The sequence below is a fragment of the Lepisosteus oculatus genome, chromosome 1 (assembly GCF_040954835.1).
Source record: "Lepisosteus oculatus isolate fLepOcu1 chromosome 1, fLepOcu1.hap2, whole genome shotgun sequence".
Lineage (NCBI taxonomy): Eukaryota > Metazoa > Chordata > Actinopteri > Semionotiformes > Lepisosteidae > Lepisosteus > Lepisosteus oculatus.
Genome location: NC_090696.1, coordinates 11,010,327 through 11,028,360, shown reverse-complemented (window position 1 = coordinate 11,028,360; position 18,034 = coordinate 11,010,327). Strand labels below are relative to the sequence as shown.

The following is an 18,034-nucleotide window of genomic DNA, read 5'->3' as shown; positions in this document are numbered from 1 at the left end:
AGTGATTCTTAGGTAGGCTTTTCAGAAAGTGGAATTAAAGAGATTGAAACCAAGTATCGGTAGTAAGGGCTGGTGAACACACTAACAGCAAGTTCCCTTTGTCTCAACAGGTTTGTACAGAAGGACGCCTGATTCTTGAGTTCACATTTGATGATCTCATGAGGATTAAGGCATGGCACTTCACAATCAGGCAGTACAGGGAACTGGTCCCTCGCAGCATTTTAGCGATGCATGTAAGTTTTTTTTTTTAAAATTTGGTGTTATCAGTAACCACTTTGTATTTTTTGGATCATAAAGTTTTTCTGCCTATCTAGAACTATAGTTTTTGCAATATAAGTGAAACTAAACTGAATAACAGTAAAAGTGGTACAGTAAAAGCTGATTTCATTCTTTGACAAAGGTATCTGGGCAAGCCACATATTGTGCATGAAACTTATTATTCTTAAATATATAACTGTCTGTTCAGGTAATAAATTGGGAACATGATAGAAAAGAGCAACACAAATGGTGGAAGAAATTTGCGGCGATATGATTCAATATATGATTCAGACGAAACTACTCAGAAAAACAGCAGAATGATTCAGCTTTCTCAAAAGCACCGATTGAGTATTAATAACAGAAAAATAATTACTTCAACTAGCTCCTGGTGTGGAAGACCGAGTGAGTTTCCTACAAAATGTGAAATGTAATCATTTTAAGGGGATCATCAAAGTCCTTGGATGACTACAGGAAAGCTGACACAAGAAGTTAGAGAAGATGGTCAAGACATTTACAAGCATACAAAGTAATGTTCATTTAACAAAATGTTGTTAACCTTAGCCAGGCGATCTTGTCCTGCCCTCACTGCCATGCTGAGAACAGACCAAGGCCACGGTGCTGGAGAAAAGCCGCAGTCAAACAAGTCCACGTCAACCATGCTTTTCTCCTGGGTCATCTCCATTCCCATGGCCAGCGATGGATGGTCTCTAGTTGAGCTCTGGCTTGGTCAGTTATGGCACCCACACAAGCAACGTGTCCATTGAAGTGGGCATTACCAGGCACTCTGTCCATCTGTAGTCTTCAGCATGATGTTCCTCCTGAGGTGAATAAAGAGTATCCTCTGCGAACAACATTGATCAAAGACGTGCAGTGTCCATAATAGTAATGGAAGAAACTTAGATACTGCACCAGTCAGTGGACTGGTTATTCACATGCCTGCAGCTGACTATGTAGAGTCTGTGTAGAGTTCCTCTATCAGATTCATGGTCTTATGTGGTAATGTAATGTTTGTTTGGAGCAGTTAACAGAACCAGCTTCGAGATGTACATAGACTACCCAAAGAGGGCAGATAAGATGAGAGACTTCACTGCATTAGAGACTTCAGTGTGGAGTTGTGGTCAATGGTGGATAATCTGCATGTGACAAATGTTTGTTATTGGCTCTGACCAACAAGATTAGGATGAAAGGTTTGCCCGGATCACGTGATTCCATGATAGCTCTTGCGCTTGTGTCTACACTTTTAAGATGTGCTATCAATGGACAAAAACCAACATGTAATTTAAGAAAGGCAATGCACAGAAGAAAGCTATCAGAAGTTCTCATGGAATACTTAAAGGTGCTTGATTACTCCTATAGTCTGATTGTTTTGTCAGACAAAACCAAATTAGTTTTGTATTTAGCCATGAAAGCTAAATGTGTCTGGAGGAAGACAGGGGAAGAATTAAAAAAATTCCCCCTGCCCAATGTTAAACAAGGTGGAGGTTATGTGATGTTATGGGTTTGTTTTTCTTTGCCAAGCACTGGAGACCTTTGTACTGCTGAAGGTTTAATGAGAACAACAGAATACAGAGAAACCTTGCACTCTTGGGTTATGTGCCACTAGAGAGCTTATTGGATGGAAATTTGTATTCCAGCGGAATACTGACCCTAAGCATTCTGTGAAATCCATAGGGGAAATTTTTGGGGAAAAAGGGAGGATTAAAGTTATGGATTTGCCATTTCAGTCCCCAGACTTGAATCCCATCGAGAGTTGTGGATGTCTTGAGGGCTACTGCAGCAGAGAGGGAACCGAAGCCAATTGCAAAAATCATGTGTAGAAACATAGGCATAAAAAATCTCTGAGAAGATGGCAGGGACTGGGTTCAAAATAGAAAAGTGCTGTAAAGGATGCAAAGAGAGGGCACACAAAATAGTAAGTATGTGTGGCCAGAAAATATTATCAAAGTCTGGAATGATACATTTTTCTGTTAATGTGTGTTTTCTCTACACATAATGCTTTTGTCTGTCACCATGTGATTGAATTATATATTTTTATGTTGGAAATATATAATTTGGGAAATAATGTTTTCTGTAAGATATTTGCTGTTTTTCTTTTGAAAAACATCGCTTTCATTTGAATGATTCAATAGTAATTGACTGAGTTGGTGAGGTGAGCTAAAAGTATTTTTCTTGATGTGATTTCCATCTTTAATGTGCATGAGAATAATGTCTGTGGGGAAATAACGTGGAGAGACTAGCAGAATAAACTACTGTAGCACAGTGCAGGTTAAGAATGCATCCTGCACTGTATTTGTTTTTTAGTTAACTGTTGGATATTGGTAATGCACTTACAAAATAGTGACTACAACTAAGCCTGTGCTCCTTTTTTCTAAAATGTTGATTATATGTTTATATTTTACATAAGTTACTTTACACTGGACTTCAACTTTTTCATACTTTTTGATTCATAAAATACGATGGTAAGTTATATTTCACAGATCAAAATGTATTGGCTTTTCTGGTCTTCATTTGTAGGATCACTATTTATGTTATGGGTCTTTTTTGCCTGTTTTATAAGTTACTATAATGGATTATAGGATATGAGAAATGGACACCTTCAGTGGATCTAGTATAACTAACTCATATAGCAATGGCCTTAATTTTGTTTTCTATTTACAGAAAGTTAAGTCGCTCATCATTTAATTCTGCTGCAGTAATAACACCTTTAATCTAGCCAGCTTTCTTGAGTAAAACTGCCCTTTTCCTTTGGCGGATTGTGACTTGATTGTGTCTTACAATTTACTTTCAGCACAGGATTTTCTTTCTTCACCTGCAGTAATACTGTTGTCATTAACCCTTTTCAGAACTGTTGAGCAGAAAGAGCATCAGTAAATCAATTGCATTGGTAGCAACCATCAAAAGGGAAACCTGAAATTATATCTTGAGCAGCTGAAAAATGTTTTATCTGTTAAGACTATGCTCAGTCTTGGGACTGAGGATATACATATTTTATTCCTGTTGTATATCTCCAGAAGTTTATGCCTTTAGATATTGAAGTCAGTATCCTTTTTGCCCCTTTTATTTTGGGAAATGAAGTTGTGCACTGTGTACCTTACCTAAAGACAAAACATTCTTTACTGTTTTAGGAAATGCTTATACATTATACTGATTCCCTTTACATTCCAGAGCATGTGTGTTCCGTTAGTGTCTGTTCTTGGATCAGGACAGACATGGGACTTGTGAAGCCATTGGTGATGTCAGACCACATTTTTTACAAGACCACAAAGGTCACAGAACAGTGATGTTCCGCAGTTAAATACTGGTTTTTAATGTGTTTTTACAGTGTACTTGACAGTGACAGCATCAATATGACTGAGATAATTGAATGTAATTGAATTAATTAATAAATTGAATTCAATTTTTTTTTTCACATTTATAGCACTACCATGCATATACCCAGCATATTCATGTTGTGCAGAGCCTCTTAGCTTCATTAAAGATAAAGGTGGAATGTCAGCTTTGACTAAATGGCCTGACAATTTCTGCCAATCAATGTTTTTTTCTTTTGAATATAACACCTCCTGAGAAAAAAGAACATTTAATAATGTTTTTAAGAATTATTGGTTTAAATTGTGCTGAACCTTAGACCTAAATTTAGCTTCATGACACAACGTGTGTAGATCTGCCTATGTTTGCTGTAGTGTTTCTGTGTAGCCTGTGATTTTGTCAAATCTCATAAGGAATTATGAAGCATTAAATTGGTCCCTCAGGGTATCTGTCTTCGTCCCACTTTGGGGAAAAAAATCCATTGCAGAACCCAATGGAATGCTGAGCATTTGATGAACCTGCTCCTTTTGATCACAGCTTTACTTAATGAGAAGGGAGTGGGCTGGCCCTGAAGCCAAAAGCCAAGGTATCAATTCTAGAACTGAAATGAAAGTGCGTTAAATACTTATTTCACTTAATTGACAGCCATAATGTACTAGCTCGCTATTTTTCTCAATTCAGTAATGTAAGCTAATTTTTTTTGCTTTCATGGATATCTTTACAAAGTGTTTTTTCAGTAAATGTGTATAAGAAAGCATACATTTGTAATTTGCAAACTGCTTCCAAAAACTGAAAACAAAATACTAAACCTATATGATTAGCAAAATGCTACCTTCCAAATTCCAGCAGGTTGCTGTCTAACTTTTAATGTAGAAATCATCATCTTTCAGTTAATTTTGATAGCTAATAAGTTATGTAAGTTGTAAGTATTTAATCTCTGATAGGTTCAGTGCAACCTAATTACTAAGCCACCAGAAAATCACCCTGCCTGACTGAAAATCCAGTTACTGTCAAAAATCAACAGGGCCTCGGCACCAATATCATCTGGGAGCCACATCACTGCGGCAGCTAATTCTCTTGAGCAAAGGACTGTTAGTGTTAGTATTTCTGCTGCATAACTACAGGTTCTGTTTAGGGAGTGAGGAAAAGGCAGAGAGATTATGATTGTGACTGCAGTCCCAATTTCTCAGACTGTTGATTAAATCTCAGTAACAAAATAAACTGGAAATTGGACAAATTTCAAATTAAGTGTAAAATTGAATGTAATGTACGTTTGTCATGTTGTTGAAAACTGCTGGTCTCGCCAGGATGAGAGGGAGAGTTTGCACAAATCGTGACATGGAGCAGCCCTTCCTGCTCTCTAGTCTCTGTAAGCGAATGAGAAAGATGCAAAACAAGCAAGATTTGCTTAAGCTAAGGTACCTTTACAGTGTAATAGCGCTGCTTTCAAGTCATCTGACATTTTGTTGCCTCATTCTGAATCACAGACAATGAGGGCAGTATGGCGCTTCACATTACTGCAATTTCCCTCACGGGATTAACAAAGTATCTATCTATCTGTACTGTACCTTGAAACTCTGTCTCTTTTGTGATGTAAATCGGAGGTTGTACACATTAGTGCGTGCTTGGTAGTTTTAGTGTAGTTTGAAATGCACTCGTCATTGCTGATTCATTATAACCCCGAAATGTAAAAATATTGTTGCAGTTCCCCTTTAAAACAGTCCATGTGTCAGCTATATTATGTATCCCAGGGGCCTTTTATCTGTTAGCCCCTTCCATTTGTGCTATTGAAAAAGGAAGATCAGTATGTCACAAAGCCGTACTGTAAGGCCAGCAGCCATCATGAATAATGGAGTCCTGGAGGAGGGTAGTAGGTAAGAGTCCTACCTTCACTGACTTGCCTGCAAGATCTTCATTGTTTTCTTCATTGTTTTATTCAGCAATTTTATATTTTATATTTTCGTTGTGCACCTATGCGCTACAGTGCTGTAGAAAAAGCCATGTTAAGACGGTGATCTTGTATGAAAGTCAGCTGTGCGCATCTATTATTTTCCCGGAGCTTCTGCAATGCTCCTCCATTTCCATTCTTTTTTAAAATATAATTCCCTCTGTTGGTTTAGGTTTAGTTGCTCTGTGTTCTTCACTTGGAGTGAAAGTTAGAATTTTTTTGTGTATGTGTGCAGCAAAACTTGTGTCTCGGTGTTGAGACTATCACCGTCTTAACATGGCTTTTTCTACAGCACTGTAGCGCATAGGTGCACAACGAAAATATAAAATATAAAATTGCTGAATAAAACAGAAATTAAATCTAATTTACTTTGATAATCAAACATAAAAACAATAAGGCAATTATGTGAGGTGGACAAAAGTGGCACACTCTTTAATGCATTAAGGAGACCTTCTGCTACTGTGATGCTGCCTGTCTCTTTCATTCCTATGATAATCACCCTATTCTGTGCGGTCTTTATGTTTAACTCATCAAAATACTGTCAATCTGTGTCTTAAATAGTTCTCAGACTGCTCTCATACAGTTTTTATAACATTTATTTTAAAATGCTCACATGATATTGTGAACATATGTATATGGATGGAAAAAAGAAACACAACATTTCTGGAATGAGAATACTATAGTTATAGCTTATGTACTTTCACAAAAAGTTGTCAGTTTGTTTTAAGACCTCTGACCAGCAATACAGATTGTGCAGTGAGGCATTGCAGCCTGCCAATCACACAAAAGCTCGTTGAGTGCACTTTTACCCAACGAGGTCCAGGTGGAACAGTGCCTGATCAGGTCACCTTTAAAAAGGCCTTAATACAAAGCTTAGGTTACTGCAAGGAACAAGGCCACACTTAGCCTGTTTTCTGTGCATTCAATAATACCTCAGATGTTACCAGAAGCAAGAGAGAGGGCCATTGGCATGCTGTAGGCAGGCGTGTCATGTGCCAGCATTGACAGACACAATGGAGTAAACTGCTCCACTGTGTCCCGACTGCAGAGAAGGTTTCAGCAGACTGGCAGGACAGATGACCGACCAAGATCTGGTTGCCCTCGAGTGACCACACCAGAGCTGTACCAACACATCAGACTGGGCCATCTGAGAGATCATTTCAGATCTGCCACCCGTACTGCTGCTGAAACTGCCAGGAAACACAATGTCTGCATCAGTGACAGGACAGTGAAACTCCGTGCTGCTGGCCTTACAGCAGGGCGACCTGTCAGAGGTCCTCTGCTCACACCTCCTAGACATCACTCCCGACAGGCTTGGGCCAGACAGAGGCTGCGATGGACTCGTCAGCAGTGGCATCAGGTCCTCTTCACAGATGAGTCACTCTTCAGCCTGTTCCATGCAGACGGGAGGGCCAGAGTGTGGAGGAGGAGGTGTTGCGTTTCTTTTTTCCATCAGTATATATTGAAAGAGGTCAGATCCCCCAGATTTTAAGAAAGTGTGCAAGTGAATACCTTAACAGGTTACTGTGTGTATCATTCTGCTTCAGAGTGTCACGTTTCATTTGTGTTAATTTAGCTGTTTAGCCTGGAATCCTTGGAACCTTGTTTACCCTTGTTTCCTGTCCTCATGCATCAGATCCCCGAGGTGATCAACTGGTCAGGTGTCGGGTAGAGAATTTCCCCTGATGAATATCGCATTACTTCTGGAGAGTTGGGGTTTTGCACCTCAGCCACTTGCATTGTGAACACTACTATGTGAAGCTGGGCAGCAGTCTGTCAACAGGAGCAGCCTACAGCATATACTTTGTTCTTTTCTATATTCTTGTCATGGGGAAATTTCCTTCTTGGGAGTCAACTCTACTGTGGTATCACTGCCTCTGGTTATGTGGGCCTTGAGGAAGTGTGGCACTTTCTGATGTGTCGCCTTACAACAAATGACATTGCTGCATTGAGTAGCATTTCATTTTTACACAAAAGATGTTAATCTACAATGTGCAATTTATATTTTTTCCTTTGTTCCAATAATCATTTCCAATATAGTATAGAAATTAAAAAAGAGGATGGTTTTCTGATGCTGAAGTTGCAGCTTTAGTTTCATGAGTCATAAAAAAACTATATCAGTTCTATTCCATTGACAACCCAATCCTTTCTAGTAACTGTTCATGTGAGTAGAAAACATTGAAAATCAAAATCTTTCCCAAGAGAATATCCACCAGTGTGATGTTTTGATCATGCTTTTAAAGTACAGTAGTATTAGGAGAGTTTCATTATTGCTTCTATAATAATAGCAATATGTTGTATTCATATCGGTCCAGTGTTTGTTGAGGTGTTTTTTATCAAGCGTTTGAAACTGACACTTCACTAATTAACTAGCAAGCTGAGAGTGTTAAAACAGTCTCTGGCAAATGTTTGGTTTTTGAATGAAGTTTGTAAGTTTGCTTTAGTAATGTGGCTCTATGTAAATAAATTCAAGTCAGCATTCTTTTCAAATGTTGTCACGGTTATTGTGTTCAGTTGTGAGTTGCTCCTGCATATTGTCAGGTGTGTCTTGTAAGATTGACGTAATTTCTAAAACTTTTCCATTAAACATAAGACATTTTGTCTGATGTGCTGCATATCATCACAATATGATTTGACAGGCTTTGAAGTGGAAATTCTTATTATTTTAAAGTATTGTAATTTCATTAAAATAGCTTTTCAGTCAAGTGTGTCATGTAAAATATTTCTTTATTGAGTAGTTGGTAGTTCTCACAATAATAAAAAATAGCTCACTATGCATTACCTTCAGGATTTTCATGAAGGTACTCAGAAAAAAACTTTAGGGAAAACTGGACTCTGTGCTGCCAGAAAAACAAGCAATGCTTTGAAGAGGATGTAAATGCATAGAATATCTCCAAGTAGTGAGGATGAACCAATCACAAATAATTCAAACTTTCAGTGGATATGTGATTTCATTATGCTTAGGATTAAGTGACTATGAGAACATATTTGGCTTCATAAACTGTACACAACATCTGTATTAATACTGTACCTTAATCAACCAAACCATTGAAAATATGTATATTGATGCACTTAATGTCTACAAAGCTTTTCACAGCCTTAAAAAGTGACATTTTCAGGGAACTGAACATGCTTAAACCACCTACCATTCTCAAATTGCATAAATTTTGAGAGCATTAGCAATTTCAGTACATGCTTGGATCAAATGATATCTCAAACTGATAAGATGATACCTGAAATTAAAATGAAATGGGATGGAAAATTTCATATGATTGCTTTGTCTCTCAAAAGTCTTTGACCCACAATGTGTTGCCTGTATTAACATAAGGATAAGAATCCTAAAGGCTAAAGCTTGAAGACATGTAAAATGTATGCAACAATGATATACTGCAGATGGCCTAAAGCAGAGTGCAGTGATGTATACTTGGGATAATAAGTAGAGACAGAAAAAGAGAGGAATGAGTTGGAGCACAAAGAATACACTATAACATCACAACAAGGGGAAAACATTAAACTGGCAATTGTCTGGTCTCAAAGATGAGTGGATTATTGTTTGTTTCCAAACAATGTGTGGTTCCATTGGAATGTATTAAAGTTGCCATTGGCCTCCTGGTAGCTGCTCTGATGTGTCTCCTTCTTGCTTGGTCATCCACTTTAGAGGGACTGGTGGCAGGGTTGTGATCTAGGTAGACCTTACACCTTCCACTTCTTTGTTACCATCTTCACCATACTCCAAGGAATATTCAAGAACTTGGATTTTTTTATACCAATCCCCTTATCTGTGCATTTATGCAGCTACTGAACAAATATACTTCATACTTTGTATTAGATGGGAGCTATAACAGCTTCTGGATTTATCCTGAAATCATGTGAATCACTACTTAATCACTTAAATCACTATTTAACATAGGTGGAGGCCAATTAATTTGGTGTGGGATTGTGAAGGTGATAGTACCTTCAGTACCTCAGCTAATTTAGGATTTTCTACAATTTGTTCTACAATTTATTTTCACCTAGAAGTTGTAGGGTAGAATATGTAGATGAATGAGAAAAAAAAATTAATGCAAAAGGTTAAAACTCTTGTCTTGTAGCCTAGAATTAAAATTGATATAGACTAGTTATAGGCACAGTAATATGGCTTTCTTAAATTCATAGGAACAAATCTCTGCTCCTAGATTTGTGCAAAGCACTTTGTTTATTCATCTGAGAAAACAATCACGGTATTTGTCCCAGTGGAGATTTCTGCATTGATGCTGCCTTTTTAGAGCAGAGTAAATTAATGTGCACTCTGTCCAGGGCCAACATCTCTAGGTTTTGCTTGGTATTATGTGGATAACAGGTACCATATCCAAGAGACAGTACTCATAGAAATAGTATGTTTAGCGCCACTGTCTGCTACAGGACAAATAAGAAGCATCTGTTAGTTTATAGCTTTTTTGGTAGTTGACTCCTTCTCAGTCCCATTACAGAGTTACAACCTTACAGCTGTCTGGAGGTGATCATTCCCTCTTATTGTCTTTTGTTTATATTGATTTTTGGTTTTTTTTGTTGTAGCCTTCAAAAGTTCAGCTGTTTTTTGAACAAATAGACAGCCTTTTAGTAAGGAAACACAACATTTTAATATGTGCCCTATTATACAATTTAATTCAAAGTCTTCATGCTCTTGAAGTGTGGGGAAAACACCTGCATGAATTTGCCTAATTTTACTTAATAACACATTTTTAGTTTTGGAATGTCTTAGATACTGTCATTGTAGATCCCCAGCTGTATTATAAGCAGTACAGTAAATATATTTCTTTAATATCTAAATAATTGACATAATTAATTTCCTAAGCAATATACAGTATTTACTAATGCTGAAGACTGAACAGAGAATCATAATCTCTGCCAGGACTTCCCATACTTTGCATATGTTTTGTTTTAAATGTAAATAATAGATATGTATACAGTATATACTGTACAGTCGACTGTACAGTATGTAGAAAGCTTTATGTAGTGATATTTACCTTTTCTTAATAATGTTGCATTTTCTGGAATTCCAGGTGAATTCTGTGTAGAGATGTACAGGTAGGTATAGACTTGGACTGTGTTAACTCTTTTAGAACAAGTTTGTTAACGTGCTAATCAGGAATCATCGTTGTTCAATTAACTTCAAAAGATGTAACTGACAAAAGTATAATGCCACAAACAGCATTTCTTTGAACACGTTAGTGAATTACATTGTTTATAATGGAGAGAGGTTTTGGGTGAAGCTAGATGTGTGCACAGAGTCTCATTTTCCTGTTCTTTTTCATCTGCTGCAATATGTGCTTCTTTCTGTTCAGGAGATCAGTGTGTATAAACATCTACTCCAGGGGGCAGGTTTTGAATTGACATAGTAGTGCACAGATCAGCCGGGCTCTCCAGCATGCGTTCAATCAGGGGGTGAGACATCTGCTGTCAGTGCCTGAGAGGACGTACTTACGCTTGATAGCCATGATAATCTGCAGATCATTTAGCAAATTAGGTTTTTTGGCTACTCCTTGAGACAGACTCGTTTTCTGTCACATAACTTGGAAAAACTGATGATGGAGCCATATTCAGCCAGATGTCGAGCAAAGTATAGTGGCGAGTGGAGGTTAAAGTCCATCTTTTGATTTTGACTCGTGGTTGGCTTATGGTTTCTATACTGTATACTCATATTTCATTTCTACTTACTTGTCTTGTCTAAAAAAACAGATTACTTTCCAGAATGGATGGTTCTGTTGACCTCAGTTTTTCTGTAGATTATTATTAGTTTCCCTCGGGTACTAGTATAGTTTTCTGTACCGAGATTAAGATGGCTTATTGCGTGGTATGTTGTGGCAGGTTGGCCCCATGAAGTTCTGGGTAGGAACCACAAGGGGGCAACAGCACCTCCCTGAGGATGTGTGTGCTCAGACACCGCTATGGCGTGACATGTGAGAATTGTCATTAATTGAAGAATACTCATGAGGAATTAGTCACAGGTGCAAAGCCACTTGGGAGGTCTGTAAAGGAATGCTCAGGGTGGGCACAGGAAAGTCTGTTCCAGTATTGAGTGTCGGACGGTGCTCTGAGGTGCTATTAGAGAAGACGGGATGAATATACAGTACTCCAGAGAGGCACTGGGGGACAGAGGCACTACTGGTGATAAATGAGAAGCTGTGCCCTGGACCACCCGAAGGAAGAAGGAAGCAATATTTATAGGGAATGGAACAACCTGGCCCTAATCCAGCACTGGTGGAAGGAAAAAGGAAAGATTCTCAGCATCTTTGAGGGAACACAGGAGCTGTGAAGAGAAGAAACATGGTGGCTAGCATGCAATTCAGAGAACACGAGTGGGGAAACTTGTAGAGCCTGGAAAGTAGCATGGAGAAAAAGGAGCCTTGTCTCGGTACTAAACTGAGAAGCTCCTGATAGAGATCAGTGATCCTGGAAAGAATTAGAGCAAGAGAGCAAAACTCTGACAAGTTCTGGGTGTCATCAGCTGGAGACATTAGGATAGTGGTCCTGGATTGCTTAAGTAAGGAAGGAAGAAATCGCAGCCAGAGCTCCTCTAAAAGGCCATGTAAAATTCAGTTAATTGGGGATCTAAGAGCTGCAGGCAGTGGGTGAAAAGTGAGAGGCACATGCTGACAAGTGGGGGGGGCCCTGCTACCCATCAGACTTGAACATTGAACATCTGTGGGATGAACTTAGAAGACCTCCCATCAGTACAGGACATTTATGACTGACGGTGCTTGAGGAAAGCTTTAAGCATCATCAAAGACCCCACACACCCCAGCTACAGACTGTATGACCCTCTACCATCTGGAAAATGGGCCCGGAATACCAGACTCAGAGACAGTTTTTACCCCCGCACTATCAAACTTTTAAACTCCCAGTCTCTCTCACCTATGATCTGAACCTCACACTGCCTTCTTTCTTACCAAACAATCAGACACACATTGAAATCTACCTCTACCTTACATGTCAAGAGGCTCACTCCCCATATTTTTCTATCCTTTATTTCATTCTGTTGATGTAAGATCTTGCACATCTGATGTTGTTTTGCATATTACCTGTTACCTGTTGTTGTTTTGCACATTGCCTGTTGTCTCTGTCTTTCTTTTCTTATACAGTTGTTTTTTGTACTACTTATCATCCGAGAGCTAGCTAAATAGCATTACATTATACCATCTACCTGTATATGAGTATAATGACAATGAACTTGAACTTGAAGACAAGTGGCATCTCAGACTCAGAGGGCAGCAAACAGGCATGCTTTTTCAAGCTTGACCATAAGAATAGAACCCATTTCACTATAACAACCTGGTGAAAAGCACGCATAGATGTACTGCTTGTGTTGCGATAGTCTGTCCGTGATGACAGGTGTTAATCAGTGTTATTATAAATAATATAATTATTATTTCTGTGTCGTGGCTGTTCAATAAAATGTTATTGAAATGCTACAAAACAGATTTTAGAATATTCCCAGTTATAAATTATTGCCTTTGCTGCAGTTGTTAGGGATTGGTTACTTTTGATTCTCAGTACTGTATAGTACCTGTATCAGAAGATTCAGATTCTTGCTAAGTATAGCCTGGGGACGTTTATATACCGCTCTTCTCTGCGTTATTCGTATCTGCCCAGAAGTTGTTTTATTTACAGAAGCGTTTTTTTCTCATTTTCATTTTTAAGAAAAAAATAAAAAAGCGTGATGTTTTAAAATGTACAGCTGTATCCATCAAAGACATTTTGTCTTCAATTACGATATGCTTAGAAGGAATAAAAGATGAATCTCTGTTTTAGTTAGCCAAACTGTGGTGACCCACATGAGTTAGATATAATTTGCCCTCTAAAGTTAATAATGTTCAATTTTCAGGGGCTGTTTTAATCCTTTGACATGGTCTTGGGATATGATGAAATTCCGTCTTTGTTAGAAGTGTTATTAAACCAACTGTATCAGTGTAATCAAACAAGATACAATGTCCAGTAATGTGGTACATTAAGGAATTAAGATATATCATGTTCAAATTAACTTATTAGCATTTCTTTTGGTACAGCTCAATGTTAAGAATTGAAGGGCACAAAGAGAAAAGAATGTAAATAATCAGCAAAGCTTAATTAATTATTCAGCATATTACTTTAAGTATCTCCATTAATTGAATTATCTTAAATTGTATATAATCATATTCCTACTTTGTTTTTGTATTACAAAACATTTATGATAAATGTGGCTAAATCATGTCTTTGTAGCTACCGTACTTTTTTATTTTCTTTGCCATTTAAATAAAAAAAAATCTTCATGCATGTCAAGGTGCCCTGAATGATGTGAAGCCTTTCATATTGTCATAGTTCATCGCAAATGAGATTTACGGCATGTAGAACTTTTTTCCAAATGTTAAAACATACATTTAAAAGAACGAGGTTATGAAGGTATTCCTTTTAAAGCTAATTATTTTTGCTTTAATATGTAGCTTGTCGAGATCAGTCGGCCTTAGTTTATGTAGGTGGTATTTATGATAAGGTAGTACTGTAACTGTAGCATCTCTGCAACTTCCATTAAGTCAGTAAAAGTCTGTGTTCCCTCACTAAGACATTAGTCTTTTTTTATTCTGTACAGTCGTCAGAAGGAAGACACAATTATTTGTTGTTGCAGACTTTTAGTCCCGTCGATGTTTCTCAGAATATTTTTTGTTGTTCCCTTCAGGCACAAGACCCTCAGGTGTTAGAGCAGCTGTCAAAAAACATCACCCGAATGGGTCTGACAAACTTCACCCTCAACTACCTCAGGGTAAGTGTCCCTTAGTATTCATTCAGTCCAATCTCGATACAAAGATAAATTCCTGTCTCTTAGTAGCAGTCTGAATTTCCAGTCATTTCCGAGTCCTGTTAATCTTTTGGAATATATTATGCTATGTTTGCAATACTGCTACTGTACATTGGGCAGTATTATTTCATTTTCCAACTAAATAAAAGACCTTGCACTGCTACATTTGACCACATTTCTTAGAATTCTAGAAAATTCCTGCTTCAGGATCAATTCACACACAAACAAAACAGTAGTTCCCAACCCCATTCTTTTGTTTGTTTTTTTTTCCTCCAGCTGAGTGTTTAATTACTGATTGCCTTCATTTTCTACTCTAGGCAGAGTTGTTAATTTTCATTTATGTCAAAAAAGGTCAAATGGGGTTTACATTTGCTATCAACCGAGTTTGAGAACTGGGCTCATTCAGGTGTGCTGCCTGAAATGTTACCAATTGGACCTCTTCTGTAGGAAAAAACACTTACTGTTGTTGGAGCTTGTGATACAGTGTTATTCCTGTCTGTGTCAGATTATCATACATTGCTAAGCTACTTAGAACTGTTTCATAAGAAATAATGGTGAGCGTATTGAGGAGCAGCTATGCAGGTATTTCAATAGACCAACAATGTCTAATTATTGACATTGAGAGCTCATGGCGAAGAACATCTCCAAAAGACACTGAGTCAACCAGGGATTACTTTTGAGACACCTGCTTATATATAGAAAAATATATCTGAGAAAGCCCAGATGGAGTCCTAAGCTAACTTTATCGCATGGGTCTTTTCACTAGCATATGAAAACACCCATCTAATGTATCTATACTCAAGGGTTTACTCATAGTGTTGTTAACACCACAAACCATTTCCCTCAACTTTTCACACCTAAGTGAGCTGCTGACTTTCCTTTTGTGCATGTATAACCTCTGTTAATTAGACTTCATGTGTAGTTGAAGATCTTCCATTCAATTACAATATTATCTTTGAATGACTGGCATTTACAAAAAAAAAACAAGACTTTTTCACTGCCATGTTGGTGACCTCTAGTGGTCGCCCCATTGTCACCACACATTCTCCACCTGATTCTGATGATGTTTTCTTGGGCTCCAGGGTGGATGAGTCCTTCAGTATAAAGACAGGAAGCCTGTGTCTGGTCTGTGCCACTTATCAACTGTTGTTAGGAGTTCCTGTCACATAGCTGGTTCATTGTTTCTGCAACAGAGTTTTTAGCGTCTGGAAAGCCCTTTGCTAGTCATGCAGAAGCAACCATGTCCCTGACTTGGCATGTGTGGGACAAGTTGATAAGAGCGAGTGGTGTGTCTGATCTTTGGTTGTCACTGACAACTCAGTTGCTTACAGGTAGACAACTTTTAAGCTCAGCGCTGGATTTTGGGGCCTATGTCAGGTTTTGGACAAGTGTTTTTTTGGATCTCTCTGAAAAAAATGTTTTTTGGAAACTCTCTGGGGCCTGGATGGCGCTGTGCATCATGCAGTAATCGCATCCCAGAACTGTCGATCGGATCCAAAGTTTAACCAAGCATTATTGAATCTCATTCAAATGCAAGAGCTTTAATCAATGTTCTCGATTGTTTCCCACTCATACATTTGATTTGGGAACATTTCAAAATCTGGTGCCAAGAGAAGTTCAGATATAGATTGCAGAAATGCTCAGTTGACTCCCCAGGTAGGGTTAGCATTCACACACTACTTGTGATGTTTAAGGTCAGCGCTGGATTTTGGGTTCCATGTCAGGTTTGGGACAAGTGGTTTTTTGCTCCTTTCTGAATTTTTTTTTCCGGAAATTCTCTGGGGCCTGGATGGCGCGGTGCATCATGTGGTAATTATATTCCAAAAGTGTGTTGGTTGGATCAGAAGTTGTAACCAAGCGCTGTTGAATCTCATTTAAATGCAAGAGCTTAGATCAATGGTCTTGATTAGTTCCCACTCATACTTTTTGGCTCTTCTTTCTTGATCTTTGACATTTTTTTTTGTCTGGGCTTCATTTCTTCTAAGGTTAGGCTGAGAAAGCGAGAGGACAAATACTTGTAAATGAACAAATAAAATACATTACCTGTTCAGAGGCAATACCTTCAACCTTAGACCTTAGTGCTGAGCTAGCAGAGGAGTTATGGTTTCTACAATTTTAATCTGTGGTAACACAGAGCAATGGCAGGATGCAGCAGGCATTCTTCTTGTCTGATCTATGTTTAAAAAGTGTTTGGCATCTATGAGGTGCACCTTGCATAAGATAAGAATATAAGGGCACTAAAAGATGTGATGTACTTTCTGTCTGCTACAGACTCGTGAGCATGATAGGTTTTTTCACACCTGCATGAGAAAATTCCACAGCTTTGACGCGCTGTACAGATCCCCTCTCAGTCACTAATACTGACAAAATCCTTGACACAAGTGCAGTTCTTGAAGTGAGATTTACAACAAAAGCAACAGAAATACTCCAGTTGGTGCTTAACTTGCTGTAACAGATTTTCCTAATAATATCACTATGAATGTGTTGCTGTTATAAGTGAAAAGTCTCTTGTAATGACCTTTATACATTTTGTACAGTGTGCCTGTTGTGGGAAAAACAGATAATTTCTTGTAGCCTTAACTAACATATTGTATTACATAGCTCTAGACGATATTTACATAGTCCACCACACTGAAACCCAAAACTTAAACAGGGCACAATTCCCTTAGCATTGTCAAATTCCATCAATGTGTACATATTCATGAGTTACAAAGAATTTTTCACAGACTTTGTCTTGAGGTTAACGAGGAACAGCTTTAAGGGCTATTATTCATCAATTAATTCTCATCGATCATAGCAAGAACAGCTCTCTGATCACAATGTTAGTTCAAATGTGGGTATGTGAGAAGCCACAGCACATCTTAGCCTTGATTGGTCATTCGTTTATCACAAAAGCCCCCCAGAGAGCCAAGTCAAGAGATACCAACATTCTGTCATTCTGAAACATGGACATTTCTGAGTCCTTTTTGTATAGTTGTTAAACATTTGCTGTAGCAACAAACAAATGTTTGAGTCACCAAATAAAGACTGGAATGTGCTGTCAAGAAAAAGTATATTTTTAAGAAGTGTATATGATCTATAGCATTAATCTATAAGCATGGAGGAAAAAAACAACGTAGGTTTAATCTGTGTGTCTCAGACATTCCCCAAAAAGTGAGAGCACTGCAGTACCCCCACCCCCCAGAAAAAGTACAAAATATGTGTAGTTCTTAGTTTATTTGATTCCAATCATCTGCAAAGCACGTACACAGGAGAACTCCTGTTTTTTTAATTAGTGGCACATACTGTAGCAGCAGCGAAAGGATGACCACAAAAATATGACAACTTCATCAAATTACAACCTCACCTCACACTGCAATGTTAAAATTGACCCTTCACAGTCTTGTAGTATGCCCTGAAGCCAGAAATCCCATGGGCTTCTTTATCACTTGGTTGTGCTAAACCGCATATTCAGGGAGGTCAGTGTGCTTTTAGCAGCCCCGGCTTCAGTAGCAGCTGCAGTAGGTTACCCCGTGTTAGTCCTGTCTTCACCGTTGAAGAGCATGCCACCTTTGAGAAGAGGGGCAGTGCTATCAGAAATCTTGGTGTAGCCAATGTAGAAGAAATCCGTGTGTATCAAAATGCCTGTGTTGCTTTATAAAGTATATAGAACACTTTTAATCTCTAACTCTGATTCTGAAATAATGAATTCATAGTGATCGTAATTTTTG

The 18,034-nt window shown here is 38.2% G+C and overlaps 1 protein-coding gene across 6 annotated transcripts in view; it reads left to right on the top strand.

The window, feature by feature from the left end:
• Positions 1 to 18,034, top strand: part of ldb2a (LIM domain binding 2a) — a 117,534-nt gene that overhangs the window by 83,511 nt on the left and 15,989 nt on the right. For 5 of the 6 annotated variants that reach the window (XM_006629170.3, XM_015343984.2, XM_015343982.2 and 2 more), the window contains exons 4-5: positions 111 to 233; positions 14,205 to 14,288. In XM_006629170.3, the coding sequence (XP_006629233.1) occupies positions 111 to 233; positions 14,205 to 14,288 (207 nt within the window). The remainder of the gene's footprint in view (positions 1 to 110; positions 234 to 14,204; positions 14,289 to 18,034) is intronic. The other variant, XM_015343986.2, reaches the window with a different exon arrangement.